The sequence below is a fragment of the Rhodamnia argentea genome, chromosome 9, assembly GCF_020921035.1.
Source record: "Rhodamnia argentea isolate NSW1041297 chromosome 9, ASM2092103v1, whole genome shotgun sequence".
In the NCBI taxonomy this organism is placed as follows: Eukaryota; Viridiplantae; Streptophyta; class Magnoliopsida; order Myrtales; family Myrtaceae; genus Rhodamnia; species Rhodamnia argentea.
Window position 1 is genome coordinate 8,150,517 of NC_063158.1, and position 15,801 is coordinate 8,166,317.

The following is a 15,801-nucleotide window of genomic DNA, read 5'->3' on the forward strand; positions in this document are numbered from 1 at the left end:
CGCACATTTAGAAGAAAAAATGAGAGAGAGAGAGAGAGAGAGAGAGAGAGAGAGAGAGAGAGAGAGAGAGAGAATTTTTTCGAGCAAGTCATTTGAACCAACCCTTTGAAGACTATTTATATTAGTATAAAAATGAACGTCGACAAAGAGTTACAAATTTGTACAGTTTCGTTGATGAAGGATTACGAACCTTCATGAAAGAACACGAACCGAACAGCTCTCTTTTTTCCGAACAAACATGGTTGTTCAATCAAAGAAACAATTTCCGAACAAACATACATGTTCGGACATGCCCATTCGAATTGGGTCCGTTCGGTTTAAAAAGAATAGAATAAATAAAATTGATAGGTAAAAAAAAAATAAAAATAAATAGGAATGTGCAGGACTGAATCAAGAGGTGGTGCGTGTGTGTGTGAGCCGATCTAGTTTTGCGTAGGTCCTCTCCCTTTCACAAAAGTAAGGTATCCCTTAGGGTTCAAATCAAATTATGAGGTTTCAATATTTAAATTCATCTTTCATTTACTCTTTTTTTCAATGTAAAACTCTCCATTCTTCACTTCTTATTCAATTTCTTACGAGATTTTAAAATCAAAGTCCCAAAAAAAAAAAAATCGGCATGAATGCATATGCAAGTTATGGTCACGTTGAAGTACCTACTCTCAAATTTTTATTTTTTTTTTTAAAGGGTTGTGCTGATCTTTGCGCCTCGTACTTGCCGATGTTACTTGTGATGTGATTGAACATATTATTAAAGACATCCTGTAGAATACACAAAATAGTCTCGATTGGCTGCGACGAATCGCCTTCGTTCTCGACCGTGTCATGATCATGACTTTTTTGAAGCAAAACGCAAGGGTAAGGGTGGCAAAACTGTCGGTACATGAGTCATTATTGGAATTCGTCCTTCTTGACGGAACGCTTCCATTGGACTCGTGTGAAGTACGAAATGGACAGGAAATGATATTAAAAGACTAAGGAAGACTGAAACGCTTGACGGAGGTAAAGTCGCTTACAGAGTCATTTGAAAACCAAATATTGGCTCAACAATCTCAGCCCCGACCCTGATAATTAACTTCATTATTCTGTATGGTAATATAATGTTGACGGTAATTATGCTCCACCAAATTTCAAATGGAATTTGTTATCCATTCATAAAGAAAAAAATAAATATTTATATGGTCATGTTTGATCAAGAACATTTCAAAAGAACACGGACCGATAGATTGGTGACTTATACAACGAGGAAACGTAAATTCACGGAAGTCATAAAAATTTCATATCGATATATTTTTCCTTACCCTTGATCTCGTGATATTAACCGTCCCTGTACCCAAAATTTCTTTGCCGGTGGAGTCGCATATCTATTGGGAGAAAGCGGGTACTTTGATTTCAAGTTTCCATAACAAGTGGGCAGAAACAAAAAGGAAGAGTCAAAATTTCTTTGCCGGTGGAGTCGCATATCTATTGGGAGAAAGCGGGTACTTTGATTTCAAGTTTCCATAACAAGTGGGCAGAAACAAAAAGGAAGAGTCAAAATTTCTTTGCCGGTGGAGTCGCATATCTATTGGGAGAAAGCGGGTACTTTGATTTCAAGTTTCCATAACAAGTGGGCAGAAACAAAAAGGAAGAGTCAAAATTTCTTTGCCGGTGGAGTCGCATATCTATTGGGAGAAAGCGGGTACTTTGATTTCAAGTTTCCATAACAAGTGGGCAGAAACAAAAAGGAAGAGTCTTGTGTCCAATTCTCCAGCCCCTATTTTAATCCGATCGTGCTATACGTCAGCCCACTTTCGTCAGCACACTTTGCCATTTTGTCTTGCAGCTGGTGTTCTATAAAAGAAGAGGAGAAGCAGGGGAGAGAGAGAGACAGAGAGAGACAGAGAGCGCGCGAGGAAAGTTTGGATTCATCGAGCCAGTGGATACATCGACACGCCGGATCAACGTTGTTTCGAAGCGCTCGGTAAGAATTCCAGGTCTTGATTCCTTTAATCGCAGATTATTTCCTAGTAAAGTAATAGTTTCCAGCGGTACTGTTAAGTTCTGAGTTAGTGGGTTGGCTCTACAGCTTGTCTACTTAATCGCATATTGTAAAGAACTTTGGGGTGTCGTGGACATGTAGAATCTTACACAGGTTGACTGTTTGATCGGGATGAAACTTTAAAGTTCGTTATGCACTGCTGGAACCAGATTCGAACTGTTGTGTGTCGATGCCGGTTTTTGAGTTTTAACAAGCACTTTGCTGAAACAACTACAGGGGCTCCCAAGTTCGGCTTGTTCATTTGTGATTCTTCCTTAGGTGATCAATTCGCTCTGTCTGAAAATTACTCCAAATTGCTTGACATAACGAGAAAATAGTGCTTTATAATCATAGATTCAGTATGTAGTTGAGTAAGCGGTCCATACGATGCAATGAACTTCAGCGTCAGAAACCAACATCAACATGAGAAGTTGAGATATATGCGTTTGCATGAGGAGAGGCATATGATCATAAGCTAGTACATACTTTTTGTTTTGGCCCTTTTGAGAACAGAGTGAGCATGAGCATGTCCAAGAATGCAAACGTATCCACCTAATGGATGGCGACATTTCAATGAACAATCCAATTCATCTGCAAGAAGCAAGCATTGTTCATAATCATCCGACAATACGGCTCATTCATCATCATCTTATTCATGATCGCGCTTTCAAACTGAGATGAACTAGTCGGGGTTTAGTGGTCTCATTACTGCGAATTCCCAAATTTAAGACGTGCTTGACCATGCATTATTTAGACCGAAAAAGGGTATTCCCTAGATTGAGATACGGGTCATTTATAATGTAAGTTCTGGTCGAACATACACTTACTGTGTGAAAAGTTAAAAAAGACGACTATGTCAATGAACTGAAGAGTCTGCTATTGCGTTTATACAAAAAAGATGAGCACCTTGAAGATTAGCATGACTTAAGTAGAGGTGTATAAAAACGATATGTACATCAATATGCTTTGAGGTGATTCTCTTTTCTGGCTTTAAAGAATTCTGGGGTCACAGAAATAGTTGGCTCGTTATCTTGCAAGAACAATCATTTCTTGAACACCATAAATGAATTTGACCTCTGCTCTATCCACGTTTCGGGAACAATGAGCCACTGAACCTCACAAGTCTAGAGCTAAAACCAGTACTTAAATTTTAGACAGTTCTGAGAGGCCTCAGCTTTTCCAGACCATTTGCACAGTTTTAGATTTTTGAGTGGGACCTGAAATGCTCGAATAAATGTAGTGAATCCACAATGCAAAGCATCAAGAAGCGGAAATCTTAAAATCTCCGAGAGCCAAGCGAAGTTGGAGATAAGAGACTAGTAGCTCTAAAAGCAATACATGCCCTGAGAAAGTGTAGTCAACTAGTGCTGCAGGAGTAAACTTTATCTAAATGGTTTTGGAGCCCAACATGTTGAAGCATGGAGTCTACCCTATATACGAGCACATTTAGTAATGCACATCAATTTGAATCATAAAACCGCTGACACAGTTTGCAGTATTGTGACAGCCACTGACCTCTGATCTTGCAAAGTTCCAAGCAGAGAATGGCAGAAAGTGCAGTGCTGTATCTACTTAGCAAGCTGGAAAGCTTTGTTGGGAATGGGATTCAGCAAGAAAGAGATGGTCACGAAGAATGGATGTCTCTGATGAGAGAATTTGAGCGCATCAAGGCCTTCCTAAAAACTGCAGATTCCATGGAAGAGTGCAATGAAGAAGTCAAAGTATGGGTTAAGCAAGTACGAGAAATTGCGTATGAAGCTGAAGATGTTCTTGATGAATATAAGCAACTCTCAGGGCAGGATCATCAAACTGAGGGCTTTCTACGAATGATTCAAACTAGTGTCAGAAACAGGAAAGCTCGACACCGACTGATTTCAGCTATGAAAAGCATCAGCCCCAGAATCAAAAGTATCTGTGAAGGACAGCAGAGACTGTTTGACGGTTTCAGCACAACTGAGAGAGGTTCAAGCTCAACCTCTTCTTACGAAGACAACAAATGGCAAGACCATCGAGGTGATGCACTTCTGGTAGAAAAATCTGATCTGGTGGGCATCGAAGAGCCCAAAAAGGAGCTTGTCGAATGGTTGGTCCAGGGTGTTTCGCAATGCGAGGTAATTTCAGTGGTTGGCATGGGAGGTTTGGGGAAGACAACCCTGACAAAGCAAGTTTATGATGACCCAGCAGTGAAGAAACGATTCACAGTACGAGCTTGGGTCACTCTTTCTCCCTCATTAAGGACGGAAGATCTGCTGTTAGACATGCTTCAACAGATCACCAGTAGCATCATGAAGACGGTTCCAGCGGAAGCAAAAACTCGCGATAGCAGTTGCATTAGAACGATGATCAAAGACCTCCTCCAGAAAAGGAAATCGAAATACCTAATCGTCCTAGACGATGTGTGGGACATGAACAAATGGGATGCAGTCAAATGTGCGTTACCCAACAATAACAATGGCGGTCGGATAATGGTCACAACAAGGAAATCAGATCTAGCATCAGCATCCGGCACTGGATGTGCAGGGAAGGTCTACAACATGAAGCCCTTGTCAGCTGAACAGTCACATGAACTTTTCTGTAGGAAGACGTTCAAAGAGAAAGCGTGCCCCAGCCATTTGGAGGAAATTTGTCGACACATCTTGAGAAAATGTGAAGGACTTCCCCTAGCCATTGTGGCCATCGGTGGTGTTCTGGCCTCAAAGGACACAAGAAGAATTGATGAATGGGAACTTGTCCGTCGCAGTCTCCGTTCCGAAATCGAAGACAACGAAAAGCTAAAAAATCTGAAGCAGGTTCTTTCATTGAGTTTCAATGATTTGCCTTATTACTTGAAGTCCTGTTTTTTGCATTTGAGCGTATTCCCTGAGGCTCACAATGTCGAGTGTATGAGGATAATCCGACTCTGGGTAGCAGAGGGCTTTGTTGAAAGGAAAGAAGGTAAGACCCTGGAAGAAGTTGCTGCGGACTACCTTGATGAGCTCTTGAACAGAAGCCTCATCCAAGTGGCAGAGACAACCAGTGATGGAAGGGTCAAAATGTGCCGAGTTCATGGCCTTTTGCTGGAAATAATCATTTCAAAGGCAAGGGATCAGAATTATGCAATCATAGACCAGGAACACAGCGAACTGTGGCCAGAAAGAGTTCGTCGCCTCTCTGTACACAAAGCGTTTCAGGTTGCGCAGCAAAACCGATCACTTTCCCATCTCAGATCGTTGTTAATGTTTGGCGTGGACAGGTCTTCTGTTGATGACGCTCTCTCATCTGAATTCAACCTTCTCAGAGTCCTAGATTTATGTCATGCTCCAGTAGGCCGCTTCCCAGTTCAGGTACTTGACATGAATTGTCTTAGGTTTCTAAGCTTGAGATCTAGTCATATTCAAACCATTCCAAGTTCCATAGGGAACCTTCAGAACCTAGAGACGCTAGACCTCAAAGACACTCATGTCATGGCATTACCTGTGGAGATAGCAAAGCTTCAGCGACTACGTCATCTCCTTGTGTATCGGTATGAGACAATAGCTTATTCGCACTATAAATATGGTTTCAAAACCCCTGCAGATATCGGAGCTCTGCAGTCTCTGCAAAAGCTATGCTATATAGAGGTAGATGACGAAAGAAACCGTCGCAATATTTTGGGGCTGGGGAAACTTGATCAGTTAAGGAGGTTGTGTGTGTTAAAGTTGAGGAGAGAAGACGGAAGGAATCTGTGCTCATCGATAGCAAAGTTAACCAACCTCTCCTCACTGGCTGTCTATGCATTCGATGATGAAGAAGAACTCGATCTGCATCACCTTTCTTCACCTCCGCCACTACTTCAGAGGATCTTCTTGAGGGGACACTTACAGACCTTACCAAGCTGGATTGCGAACCTCCACAGCCTCGTAAAACTACGCCTGAGAATGTCCTGTTTAAGGGATGATCCACTGGAATCCCTTCAAAATTTGCCCAGTCTGGTTCATCTCGAGTTGCTGCATGTTTATAATTGGCAAACTTTGCGCTTTGAGGCCAAAGGGTTCATGAAACTTAAGACATTGGGGCTCGATCTTTTCGATGAGCTCGAGTTCATACAGGTGGAGGAGGGAGCAATGCCCTGTCTAGGAAAGTTGATCATCCAGCGGTGCAAATTGCTCAAGGATCTGCCATTAGGAATCGAGCACTTAAAGATGCTCAAGGTGTTGGAGTTCTTCGACCTGCCTGATGAATTAGTCCAGAAACTTAAGCCGGACGAACAAAATGAGGACTATCAGAAGGTTGCGCACGTTCCTGAAATTCGTTACGCTTACTGGAGAGAGCAAGGTTGGGATGTCACGTCTGTAGAGACATCGGTCGAGGAAGAGGGCTCTCGTTTGCAGAGTTCTAGTATGAGGAGTAGTGAACTACCTCCTTGTTGGAAATAAGTGTCTAGTAGTGAACTACCTCCTTGGTGGAAATAAGTGTCTATATCTTCTGTGAATCAATCTTTTCCAGGGTGTTTATGTTTACACTGCCATGGAAAATTCGATGTAATGCAGTTTACAGTAAATGAATTCTCAAACATATTCGAATGTTCGTTTTCGATTTGGCAATGTTTGGTCATTCAGTAACATTTTGTTCCTTACAGGGCTCCACCATTTATGGTTACCATTCCATGAATACAACCGATTTATACAGGATGGATGACATATCTCGTGCTGACCAATAAAGATAATCGAAGATTGAGATTTTTTCTCTTTCATGCTTGTTATAAGCGGTTGGGCCATCAATTGTAAAGTAAACCCTAGATCATTCATTCATAGAGGTGTGAAATAGATGGGTCGGGTCGGGTCGGGTTTAGATTGGGTCGAACATGGTCCGACTTATATTGACCTGTCTAGCTCGTTGTGACCTATATTTAATGATCCATACCCAACTCAACCCGCAACCGAACCATGCACGACCCGACCCGTTTTTGACCAATATTAACAAAACACTCTAATATTCTAAAAAAACCTACACTATTCATTTAACTTATTTTAAGCTTTTCATATATATATATATATATATATATATATATATATGTTACCTGAAAAAAAATCACATTAAATAAAAAAAAGCAAATTAAACAATAAAATCTAGTGAATTTTGACTATGCTACTTAATCATTCATTAAATAGATAATTAGAGATCGACTCTGCTCTTTAATTGGACTCATGCCAAATGGATTTAAGCACTAGCTCTATTCTTAATTGAATCTTGGGGATTGAGCCCATTGAACTCGGTCAATCTTTGGTTAAACCCGGTCTTCTCTCTTCCCTTCCCTCTTGTGAATCCACGAGAATGACCGTCGACATTTCATTGATTTATTTTTTTGGTCAAAGATATTTCATTGATTTCAATTACATAAACTGACGAGGCCCACGCTCCGCGCTCGAATTTTTCCTTTTGCAGGTTCTTAGCCACACCCTGCACCCTCCCCGACGCTACAACTAACTCTCCGGAAAAAGCTCACCACGGGAGGTGGCGGCGACCGGCTGACGGGCAGCGGTCGGCAGGGGAGGGCGGTGGTAATGGTAGCAGTGGTTAATGATGGGCGGGCGGTGATTGACGGGCAGCGGCGCGGTGGCTAGCGGTGAAGGCGGTCGGTGGCAACGGTGGTCGGCGGTGGTGATAGTTGATGGCGGCGGCAGGAGACGGTGGTCGGCGGTGGTGGGCGGCGGCGGTTGGCGATGGCGGCTGCTGGAGGTGGTGGTGGGCGGCCCAGGTACAGCGATGACTTAACCTTTTGATGGGTCGACAATATATCGAAAATGGGTTCTATATGGGTTACATGTGTAATCCATTTTTGACCCATTAGATTTATTTTCAAATTTTTGGACCCATTTTTACGGAGCCCTCTAAAAGCTAACAACCCATATAAGACTCATTTATTTAAAATATGGGTCAAAAATGGATGATGGATCCGTGCTCTAATCATTCATGAATTTGGATATGATTTAACCAAACTGAAAAGGATTATCAGTGGTCGGCATTATCGCCTAGGTAATGAAGATTAAAATTAAGGAAATATCCTCCGAATCGATGATTTTCCGGGAGACAAGCGGACCATTAACTTTCCGCTGACTGTTTCACTTCCAAATGAATTTGGTCTTAACAAAACAAGGAATGAACTGCTACTGCTTATTCAAACGTAGCCAAACGGCAAGCAATAGTCGAATTGATGGGGCTCGACTGTCAACTTCACCGTCATCGATTTAGGTCTACTCACCAAAGTTCATTGCATTTAGCGCATTATTGTAGCTTCAAGCACCATTATTGTATAACTGGTAGAGTTGGAAGACAGTGGAAATATATATCTGTTAGGTACATCAAGCGATTTCAATCCAATTTTTTTTTCAGTTAGGTTTGCTATCAATACTGCAATTTTTGCTTCACTAAGACAAAACCAAATTACGCTCTAGCAATAGAAAGGGTTCGGGCAATCGTTTATTTGACTAGTCGAGCTACTCGAATTTGACTCATGGATTGCTCAAACTCTGCTCGGTTATTTTTTAGTTCAACCAGCTCGAGCACTTATCAAGCAGAGCTCAGTCTTGAATATTGCGAGCCCAATCGAAAATTACACATACATTTGTAAATGGATGTAAAACTAATAATATACTCATTCAATAGCATGCCGAGTCGAGTTGAATCAAGCTCTGAGCATCGAACTGCATTGACTCGACTCGACGACATCCCTAGCTGATGCTGCAACCTTTCGGCAGCCTGTATGATGAACTGTTCGGAGGAACAAATTGAAGAGAGCCGTAGGACCATATTCTCTATCCCAATATGTTATCAAAACCCTTTGTGGGAAAAAAGAAGCAGCCTCCCCATCCTCTGCATTTTCAATGGTTTCCGATCAGTACACGCAAACGAGGGTTTGGTAAAACGGACGAAGACGACTGTCATGCATGTGCACAGGCAAGACGAACGAGAGGACTTCCTCTTGACCGAGGATGGGGCATTAAATTCATCGAATTTGACAGGGCTTGACCATCCTTCACGCTTAATCCTTATCTTGCAATCCTGGACTTCATGTCAAGCTCACGATCTTATCGGATTCGGGTCAAGAAAATTAAGTGATCAACATCATTTAATTAACAGTCAATTATGGGCGCTTGGTGCTCCAGTAAAGAAAGCTATAGCAAAAGTTGTTTCTTTTAAGCACAAAGGTCTGGACTTTAGCAAAGAAAAAGCAGACACGCACCCCCAATTTGAACCGTGAATCATATCTCCTCCACCTAATGGACGGTGACTATTGAATACACTGAGAGAGAGAGAGAGAGAGAGAGAGAGAGAGAGGTGTGAGTGTTGATGATAGTCTCTTCTTTATAGTTTTGATGATTATCGTGTCTAACCTGATTTCTCATCTACAGGTCACTGCTTACGTTAGTTTGCATATTGACCCCCAAGTGCTAATTTAACTTCTTTCACAATCTTCTGTGCGTCAGCCCACTCTACGTCACAGTGAATTGCCTCACCAAACAATGCAATTCATTGCCTAATGTTTCCCTCGCTCAAGAACTTGGATTACAATACTCTAACCAGAGGTTAACCCTAGCTTAAGTCTAATCAAGATTATAATTAAAAAAAAAAAGTAGTTGAATAGCCATACAGACCACCGAATTGCTCCTTTGTCCTTGAACAAGAAGACAAAGTGTGGAGAGGTTACTTGGATACCTCTTGTAAGAACCCAAGTACCTGAAGGAGGTAACTAGAAGACGTCACCCTACCGTTAGCTTCTTTTGCAATATGTCCGGTCGGACATGGATTCATGACTGCATTCGATAAGTTTTCTTCAGTCTAGAAATCCCTTTGTCATAGGTTATGAATTTGGGAATTTAAACAGATTCTGACATGGAAGGGCCACGACTAACTTGCATGACACAGATTATGTCCTGTGAAATTTTCCAGAACAAAGACATGTACGAACTGAGAGCTAAAGCTAATTATGCAATGGATTCACCAAATAGCATTGCTTCGAGGAAAGCAAAATGTAAATGAAGGCACAAACCGCGGGGACAATGATGGACGAAATCATCTCGGTGAGTCCCTCGATCAAAGTTACTCCTAGGTGAACATCAAATTTCACATCACACTAATGACATCAACTTTTCCCTATAAGAATAAATTCAACTCTTCCCATTTTTCTCAGGGTAACAAGCAGAAACACAATGGTCAGTCGTTAACACAAACCTCAAGTTTAGGCATTTGAATGGCTTTGCTTTCAGGATGCATACACTCTATCCAGGACTACTGTACCTGTAAGCAAGCTAAAGAAATTCAGTACAAAGCAGCATATACTTAGTACTGAATAATTTGAGTAAGAGAAGGCAAAGATTTAAAATACGAGAAACGGCACTAGAAGCTGCAAAAGCAATACATAAGTTTGCATGTCAACATGATGTGAAAGACATAGCAAATGAGCACCAGTTCAATTGGTCTGGATGTAGAGCCCCACCTGACTTTTTACGATATAAACTGAACTATAAATTTAAACGTCAGAGTCATTCCCATCAAGCTAAACCTAAAGGAGAAAAATTGGAATCAATATTCTTAGGCACTATGAAACCCAGCAACTCCTGAAATTTCAGAAAGCCAAGTGTAGAGAATGGCCGAAAGTCCAGTGATCTATCTGCTCGGCAAGCTTGCCAGCTTTTTCGAGAATGAGTTCCAGCATATGAGACAGGGCCGGGAAGAAATGATTGTGCTGAGAGGCGAATTCGAGCGCATCAAGGCCTTCCTGAGAGTTGCAGATTCCATGGAAGAGAGCAACGAGGAAGTCAAAGTATGGATCAAGCAAATAAGAGAAGTCGCATATGATGCTGAGGATGCTCTTGATGAATTCAAACTGCTCTTGGCACATGATCATGAGGGGCGCGGTCTTCTTTACAAGATCCCTTGCTGTATCAGGAATATGAAAGCTCGATATCAGTTGACTGCTGCAATCAAAAGCATCAGCTGCAGAATGAAAGACATCTGTGAAAGCCATCAGAGACTGTCTGAAAAATCAAACAGAGACCAAGAAGGTTCGAGCTCCACCTGTGAAGACGACACGTGGCAAGATCATCGAGCAGATGCAGTCTTTGTAGAAAAATCTGGTCTGGTGGGCATTGAAGAGCCCAAGAAAAAGCTTACTCAGTGGCTTGTTGACGGCATTTCAGAGAGGGAGGTGATATCAGTTGTTGGAATGGGAGGGTTGGGGAAGACGACTCTGGTAAAGCAAGTTTTTGATGATCCAGTTGTGAAGAAGCACTTTCCTGTGCGTGCTTGGGTCACACTTTCTCCATCTTCGAAGACAGAAGAGCTCCTAATGGACATGCTTCAACAAATTGCCAGTACCATCATGAAACCGGTTCCAAGTGGAGCAGACACCATGAACATCGATTGGCTGAAAATGATGATCAAGAGCTTCCTACAGGGAAGAAGATCAAGGTACCTGATTGTTCTTGATGATGTCTGGCACATGGACAAATGGGATGCTGTCAAGTATGCATTGCCCAACAATAACCGCGGAAGCCGGATAATGATCACAACCCGGAATGGTGAACTGGCACAGGCATCCTGCACTGAATTTGATGGGCAGGTCTATGAAATGCAGCCGTTGCCGGTCGAACAATCATGGAAGCTATTCTGCAGGAAGACTTTCAAGAAAAACTTGTGCCCCTCCCATCTGCAGGACATCTGTACCGACATTTTAAAGAAGTGCGAGGGCCTGCCCCTAGCAATTGTGGCCATAAGTGGCGTCCTGGCTACAAAAGACAAGCGGAGAATAGAAGAATGGGATTTGGTCCGCCGTTGTCTTCGTTCAGAAATTGATGGCAATGACAAACTCAAAAACATGAAGAAGGTACTTTCACTCAGCTTTAATGACTTGCCTTACTACCTGAAGTCCTGTTTATTACAGACATCTATATTCCCTGAGGCTCACATAATTGAGCGCATGAGGCTAACTAGACAATGGGTAGCAGAAGGTTTTGTTGAAATGAAAGATGCTAAGACCATGGAAGAAGTTGCAGATGGTTACCTAAATGAGCTTGTATATAGGAGTCTTATCCATGTGGTGGAGAGAGACAAGGATGGGAGGGTGAAGTCATACCGAATCCATGGCCTTTTGCGGAAGATCATCATTTCAAAGTCAAGAGACCAGAATTTTGCAGCAATAGTTGACGAACAAAGTTCAGCGTGGCCAGATAGAATTCGTCGCTGCTCAATTCACAATGAGCTTCAGATTGGACAACAGAACTTGTCACTTTCCCATCTCAGGTCCTTGTATGTATTTGGGGTAGACAAATTTTCCCTATATAGAATTCTATCTGGTGATCTGAAACTTCTTAGTGTTTTGGACTTGCAAAATGCTCCATTGAGGAGGCTCCCGGTGCAAGTTGTAGACATGCGTTGTCTAAAGTTTTTGAGTTTGAGGCATACTCAAATTCAGACAGTTCCAACATTCATAGGAAGGCTTCAGAACTTAGAAACTCTAGACCTCAAACACACTTATGTCACTTCATTGCCTGTAGAGATCATGAAGCTCCAACGCCTTTGCCATCTACTTGTATATCGTTATCAAACTGTATCATATACGCACTACAAACATGGCTTCAGCACCCCAGCACATATTGGAGCTCTACAATCTCTACAAAAGCTTTGCTACATAGATGCTGAGGATGATAGAACCAACAATGTTATAAGTGAGCTCGGGAAGCTAAATCAGCTGAGAAGACTATGCATTCTAAAGTTGAAGAAAGAAGATGGAAGGAAATTGTGCTGGTCAATTGCGAAGTTGACAAACCTCCAGGCCCTGGCTGTTTCTTCATTAAGAGATGATGAAGACATTGATCTGCAGTACCTTTCATCTCCACCACCGCTACTTCAAAGGATCTACCTGAGAGGACGTATGCAGGCATTACCACATTGGATAGCAAACATGCATAGTCTTGTCAAATTACATTTAAGATGGTGTTGCCTAAAGGAAGATCCACTGCCATCCCTCCAGGATTTGCCCAATCTTGTACATCTCGAATTACTTCAAGTTTACGATTGGCACACACTATGCTTTAAGGCTAAAGGGTTTCAAAAGCTCAAGATATTAGGTCTTGATTATTTTGAGGACCTAACATTTGTACAGATAGAGAGGGAAGCAATATCTAGCCTAGAGAAATTGATCATCCAGCGATGCAAACAGTTGAAGAGTATGCCATCAGGAATCGAGCATCTCACCAAGCTCAAAGTGCTGGAGTTCTTTGACATGCCTGAAGAATTAACCGAGAAGCTTAAGCTAGCAGAGAAGGATGAAGATTATCAGAAAGTGGCACATGTTCCAGAACTTCGTTATGGCTACTGGAGAGATGGGGCTTGGGATGTTACTTCAGTTGAGAGGTCAGGAGAGGAATGGAGCTCTCGACCTCAGGACACTATGACGAAGAGAAGTAATCTTCCTCCTTGTTGGAAATAATGATATGCTATACCTTGAGTAACACACTTTTTCTCGATTTGCGCCCGTGTATTGTAACTAATGAGGCTGATAATGTTCATGCAAACATCAAAGGTTTATTGTCTCCAAGAAAACTGGGTAGGCCATTTTGTAGCCTGGAATTGCATCTGATATAGTGTCTACGCTATCCACCATGTGCATGTCGCTCGGGTGCACACCTATATATGTAGGCTTGGCAGTTCATCTATCCTTCATGGCAATATCTTCCGTATATGGAAGAGATCTTTCTAAGATGACATGTCAAATGACACCACATTTCTAACACATTAAGAAACAAATTTTTCATGCACCAATATGTTATTACTCATATAAAGAGTTAGTATAACTATGTTGCATTATGTGAATTATACGTAAAATTAGGTGTTTAAATGCATCTAATTAAGTCAAGAGGGTTAAACCATACATAACACCTCCATTCCCCATAAAACTCGATCAAGCAGGCTATGCTCAATTACATATCGTTGGTGTGCCATGCAAACCAGTGGCATCATAACATTTATACCTCCATCCCCAAATTCAGTGACCTCAATCACAAAATTGTCCTAAATCACTCGAGCACATTTAAATTCTCCGAAACAAGCATGTTCCCTTCATCAAGAGGGCAAATTTAGGAAGGGTAGAAGAAATGATGCCACTTTTTCCGAGGAAAGCAAGGAGACGTGGCTGGTAACTCCATTGTTTAACTCATCCAAGAAATGCGGATAAGAGAACGAAACATGTCTAAACACCACATTTCAGTCCGACTTATACAGCAGGACAAGAAGTTACCTTTTTCCCCTGTGCTTTCCAGTTCTTTGACCGATGGAATCGGAGAAGGATTCATCCGGAATAGCAGTGCTACTTGAAGGATAGGCACCAATCACTTAACTGAAACGAACTACGAAACCCTTAATTGTGTTCAAAGAGAGAGAGAGAGAGACATAGAATCAAATCGTTCTTTCAGCTTAAGACCATGTAGACATGCGAAGAAATCAGCAAAACCAAACAATCGATTACTCAATCTAGAGGGTCATCCCGTTCAACCTCGACAGTCGAAGGGATAAATTTGAGAAGGCTAGAGGATTTAAAGTGAGGGTTCGTCGATCACGGACTTCCCAAAAGGCCAATCTCTAAGGCTGGTGGTGCCCTCGGAGCGTACGGACAAGCATTACGACGCCGATTCGGATTCGACACTGGCACTGTCGCCATGCGAGGAGGAGGAACGATGACATTTTCACAGTTCTTCAGAGGAGAAGACGACCACAACGACGAAGCGGGAAAACGCGCCAAAAAGCGCCCCGGCCCCCGTGACCCATTTTGATTTGCAACCTCTTTGCTTACGCTCCAACGAAGCAAAAATTTTCCTTTCATTAAAAATTTAGAAGGATAATTTCAAATAAAGATTCAAAGTGCTCTTATTTTTTCAAATAAATGTCTAAAATAGCCACACAGTCTTAGAAAAGAGTTTGACTTGAAGGACATTTTCGTCATTTACTTTTTTATTTTTCTCCTTTTTTCTTTTTTTTTTCCTTTTTCTAATTTTAAAAATTAACTTTTAAAAAGAAAAAACACAGGCGGGAGGGGCCTAATCGCCACCTAGAGGCGAGGGCTTGTTGGCCCTCGCCAAGATTTTGGAGAAGGTCATGGCCTTCTCCCGGTTCGAGCCCTCGCCTCCGATTGGCGAGGGCCCGAACCATGAATTAAATTGAATATATATCAAAAGTACATAGACTACATTGAATAAATTTAAAATTTAAAGATGACATTGTGCTAAGATTTAGGGACGACGTTGAACAAATTTGCATGTCAAGGATTGCGTAGCATATTATGTCAAAGCTAAGCGACCATTTGTGTTACTATCCCAAAATCAAAATCAAAATCATGATCATGAAAATACTATGGAAGTCTAGTAGCATTGTTTGATTGTTGCTAAAAAAAAAATGAAAGAATTTTAAGGTTTAAATTAAATAAGAACAAAAAGTATGCATCGAGTAACATCATCTACCGTAAATAATATAGTATCGGCGGTGATAGGCAGTGATCTGCCGCCATTTTTTCTCGGATTCTTGTTTTGGGATAAGTAGGACTATGCATTGGCAGCTTTACTCTTACATGCCCAATTGACTTCTCATTCCTACTGCAGCATAATGAACTTAAATTTAATGGGTAGATTTATGTGATGATGAGATCTTGTTCCAACTTCATTTGCTCTACGAAAATGGACAGCCTAGGAGTTCTTGAAGAGGCAGAGGTGAAATTTGGTCCATTGGAGGCTGGACTGGAGCCAAAGTGCTCTCGCGACTCTTCACCTACGTGA

General features: G+C 41.8%; 2 protein-coding genes across 6 annotated transcripts; both read left to right on the forward strand.

Annotated features, from left to right (window-relative positions):
• The first annotated feature begins 1,880 nt into the window (after positions 1-1,880).
• Positions 1,881-6,562, forward strand: LOC115744452 (disease resistance protein RPM1-like). Of its 5 annotated transcripts, XM_048285539.1 has the most exons (3): positions 1,886-1,945; positions 2,026-2,027; positions 3,549-6,562. In XM_048285539.1, exon 3 carries the CDS (start codon positions 3,562-3,564, stop codon positions 6,409-6,411), a length of 2,850 nt encoding a protein of 949 aa, XP_048141496.1. In that variant the 5' UTR covers positions 1,886-1,945; positions 2,026-2,027; positions 3,549-3,561; the 3' UTR covers positions 6,412-6,562. The 5 variants fall into 5 exon arrangements, with proteins under 5 accessions (XP_048141497.1, XP_048141496.1, XP_048141494.1 ...); XM_048285540.1 differs by lacking the exon at positions 2,026-2,027 and having other exon boundaries at positions 1,881-1,960; positions 3,559-6,562; XM_048285537.1 differs by having other exon boundaries at positions 1,886-2,495; positions 3,559-6,562.
• Positions 6,563-10,207: 3,645 nt separating this feature from the next.
• On the forward strand, positions 10,208-13,868 carry LOC115744438 (disease resistance protein RPM1-like). Its single transcript, XM_030679621.2, has one exon. The coding sequence runs from the start codon at positions 10,623-10,625 to the stop codon at positions 13,464-13,466; it is 2,844 nt and encodes a 947-aa protein (XP_030535481.1). The 5' UTR covers positions 10,208-10,622; the 3' UTR covers positions 13,467-13,868.
• The last annotated feature ends 1,933 nt before the right edge of the window (positions 13,869-15,801 follow it).

Bases quoted from the DNA above. Each gene is read 5' to 3' on its own strand.
- LOC115744452 (XM_048285540.1), top strand. From the start codon at position 3,562: ATGGCAGAAAGTGCAGTGCTGTATCTACTTAGCAAGCTGGAAAGCTTT.
- LOC115744438 (XM_030679621.2), top strand. From the start codon at position 10,623: ATGGCCGAAAGTCCAGTGATCTATCTGCTCGGCAAGCTTGCCAGCTTT.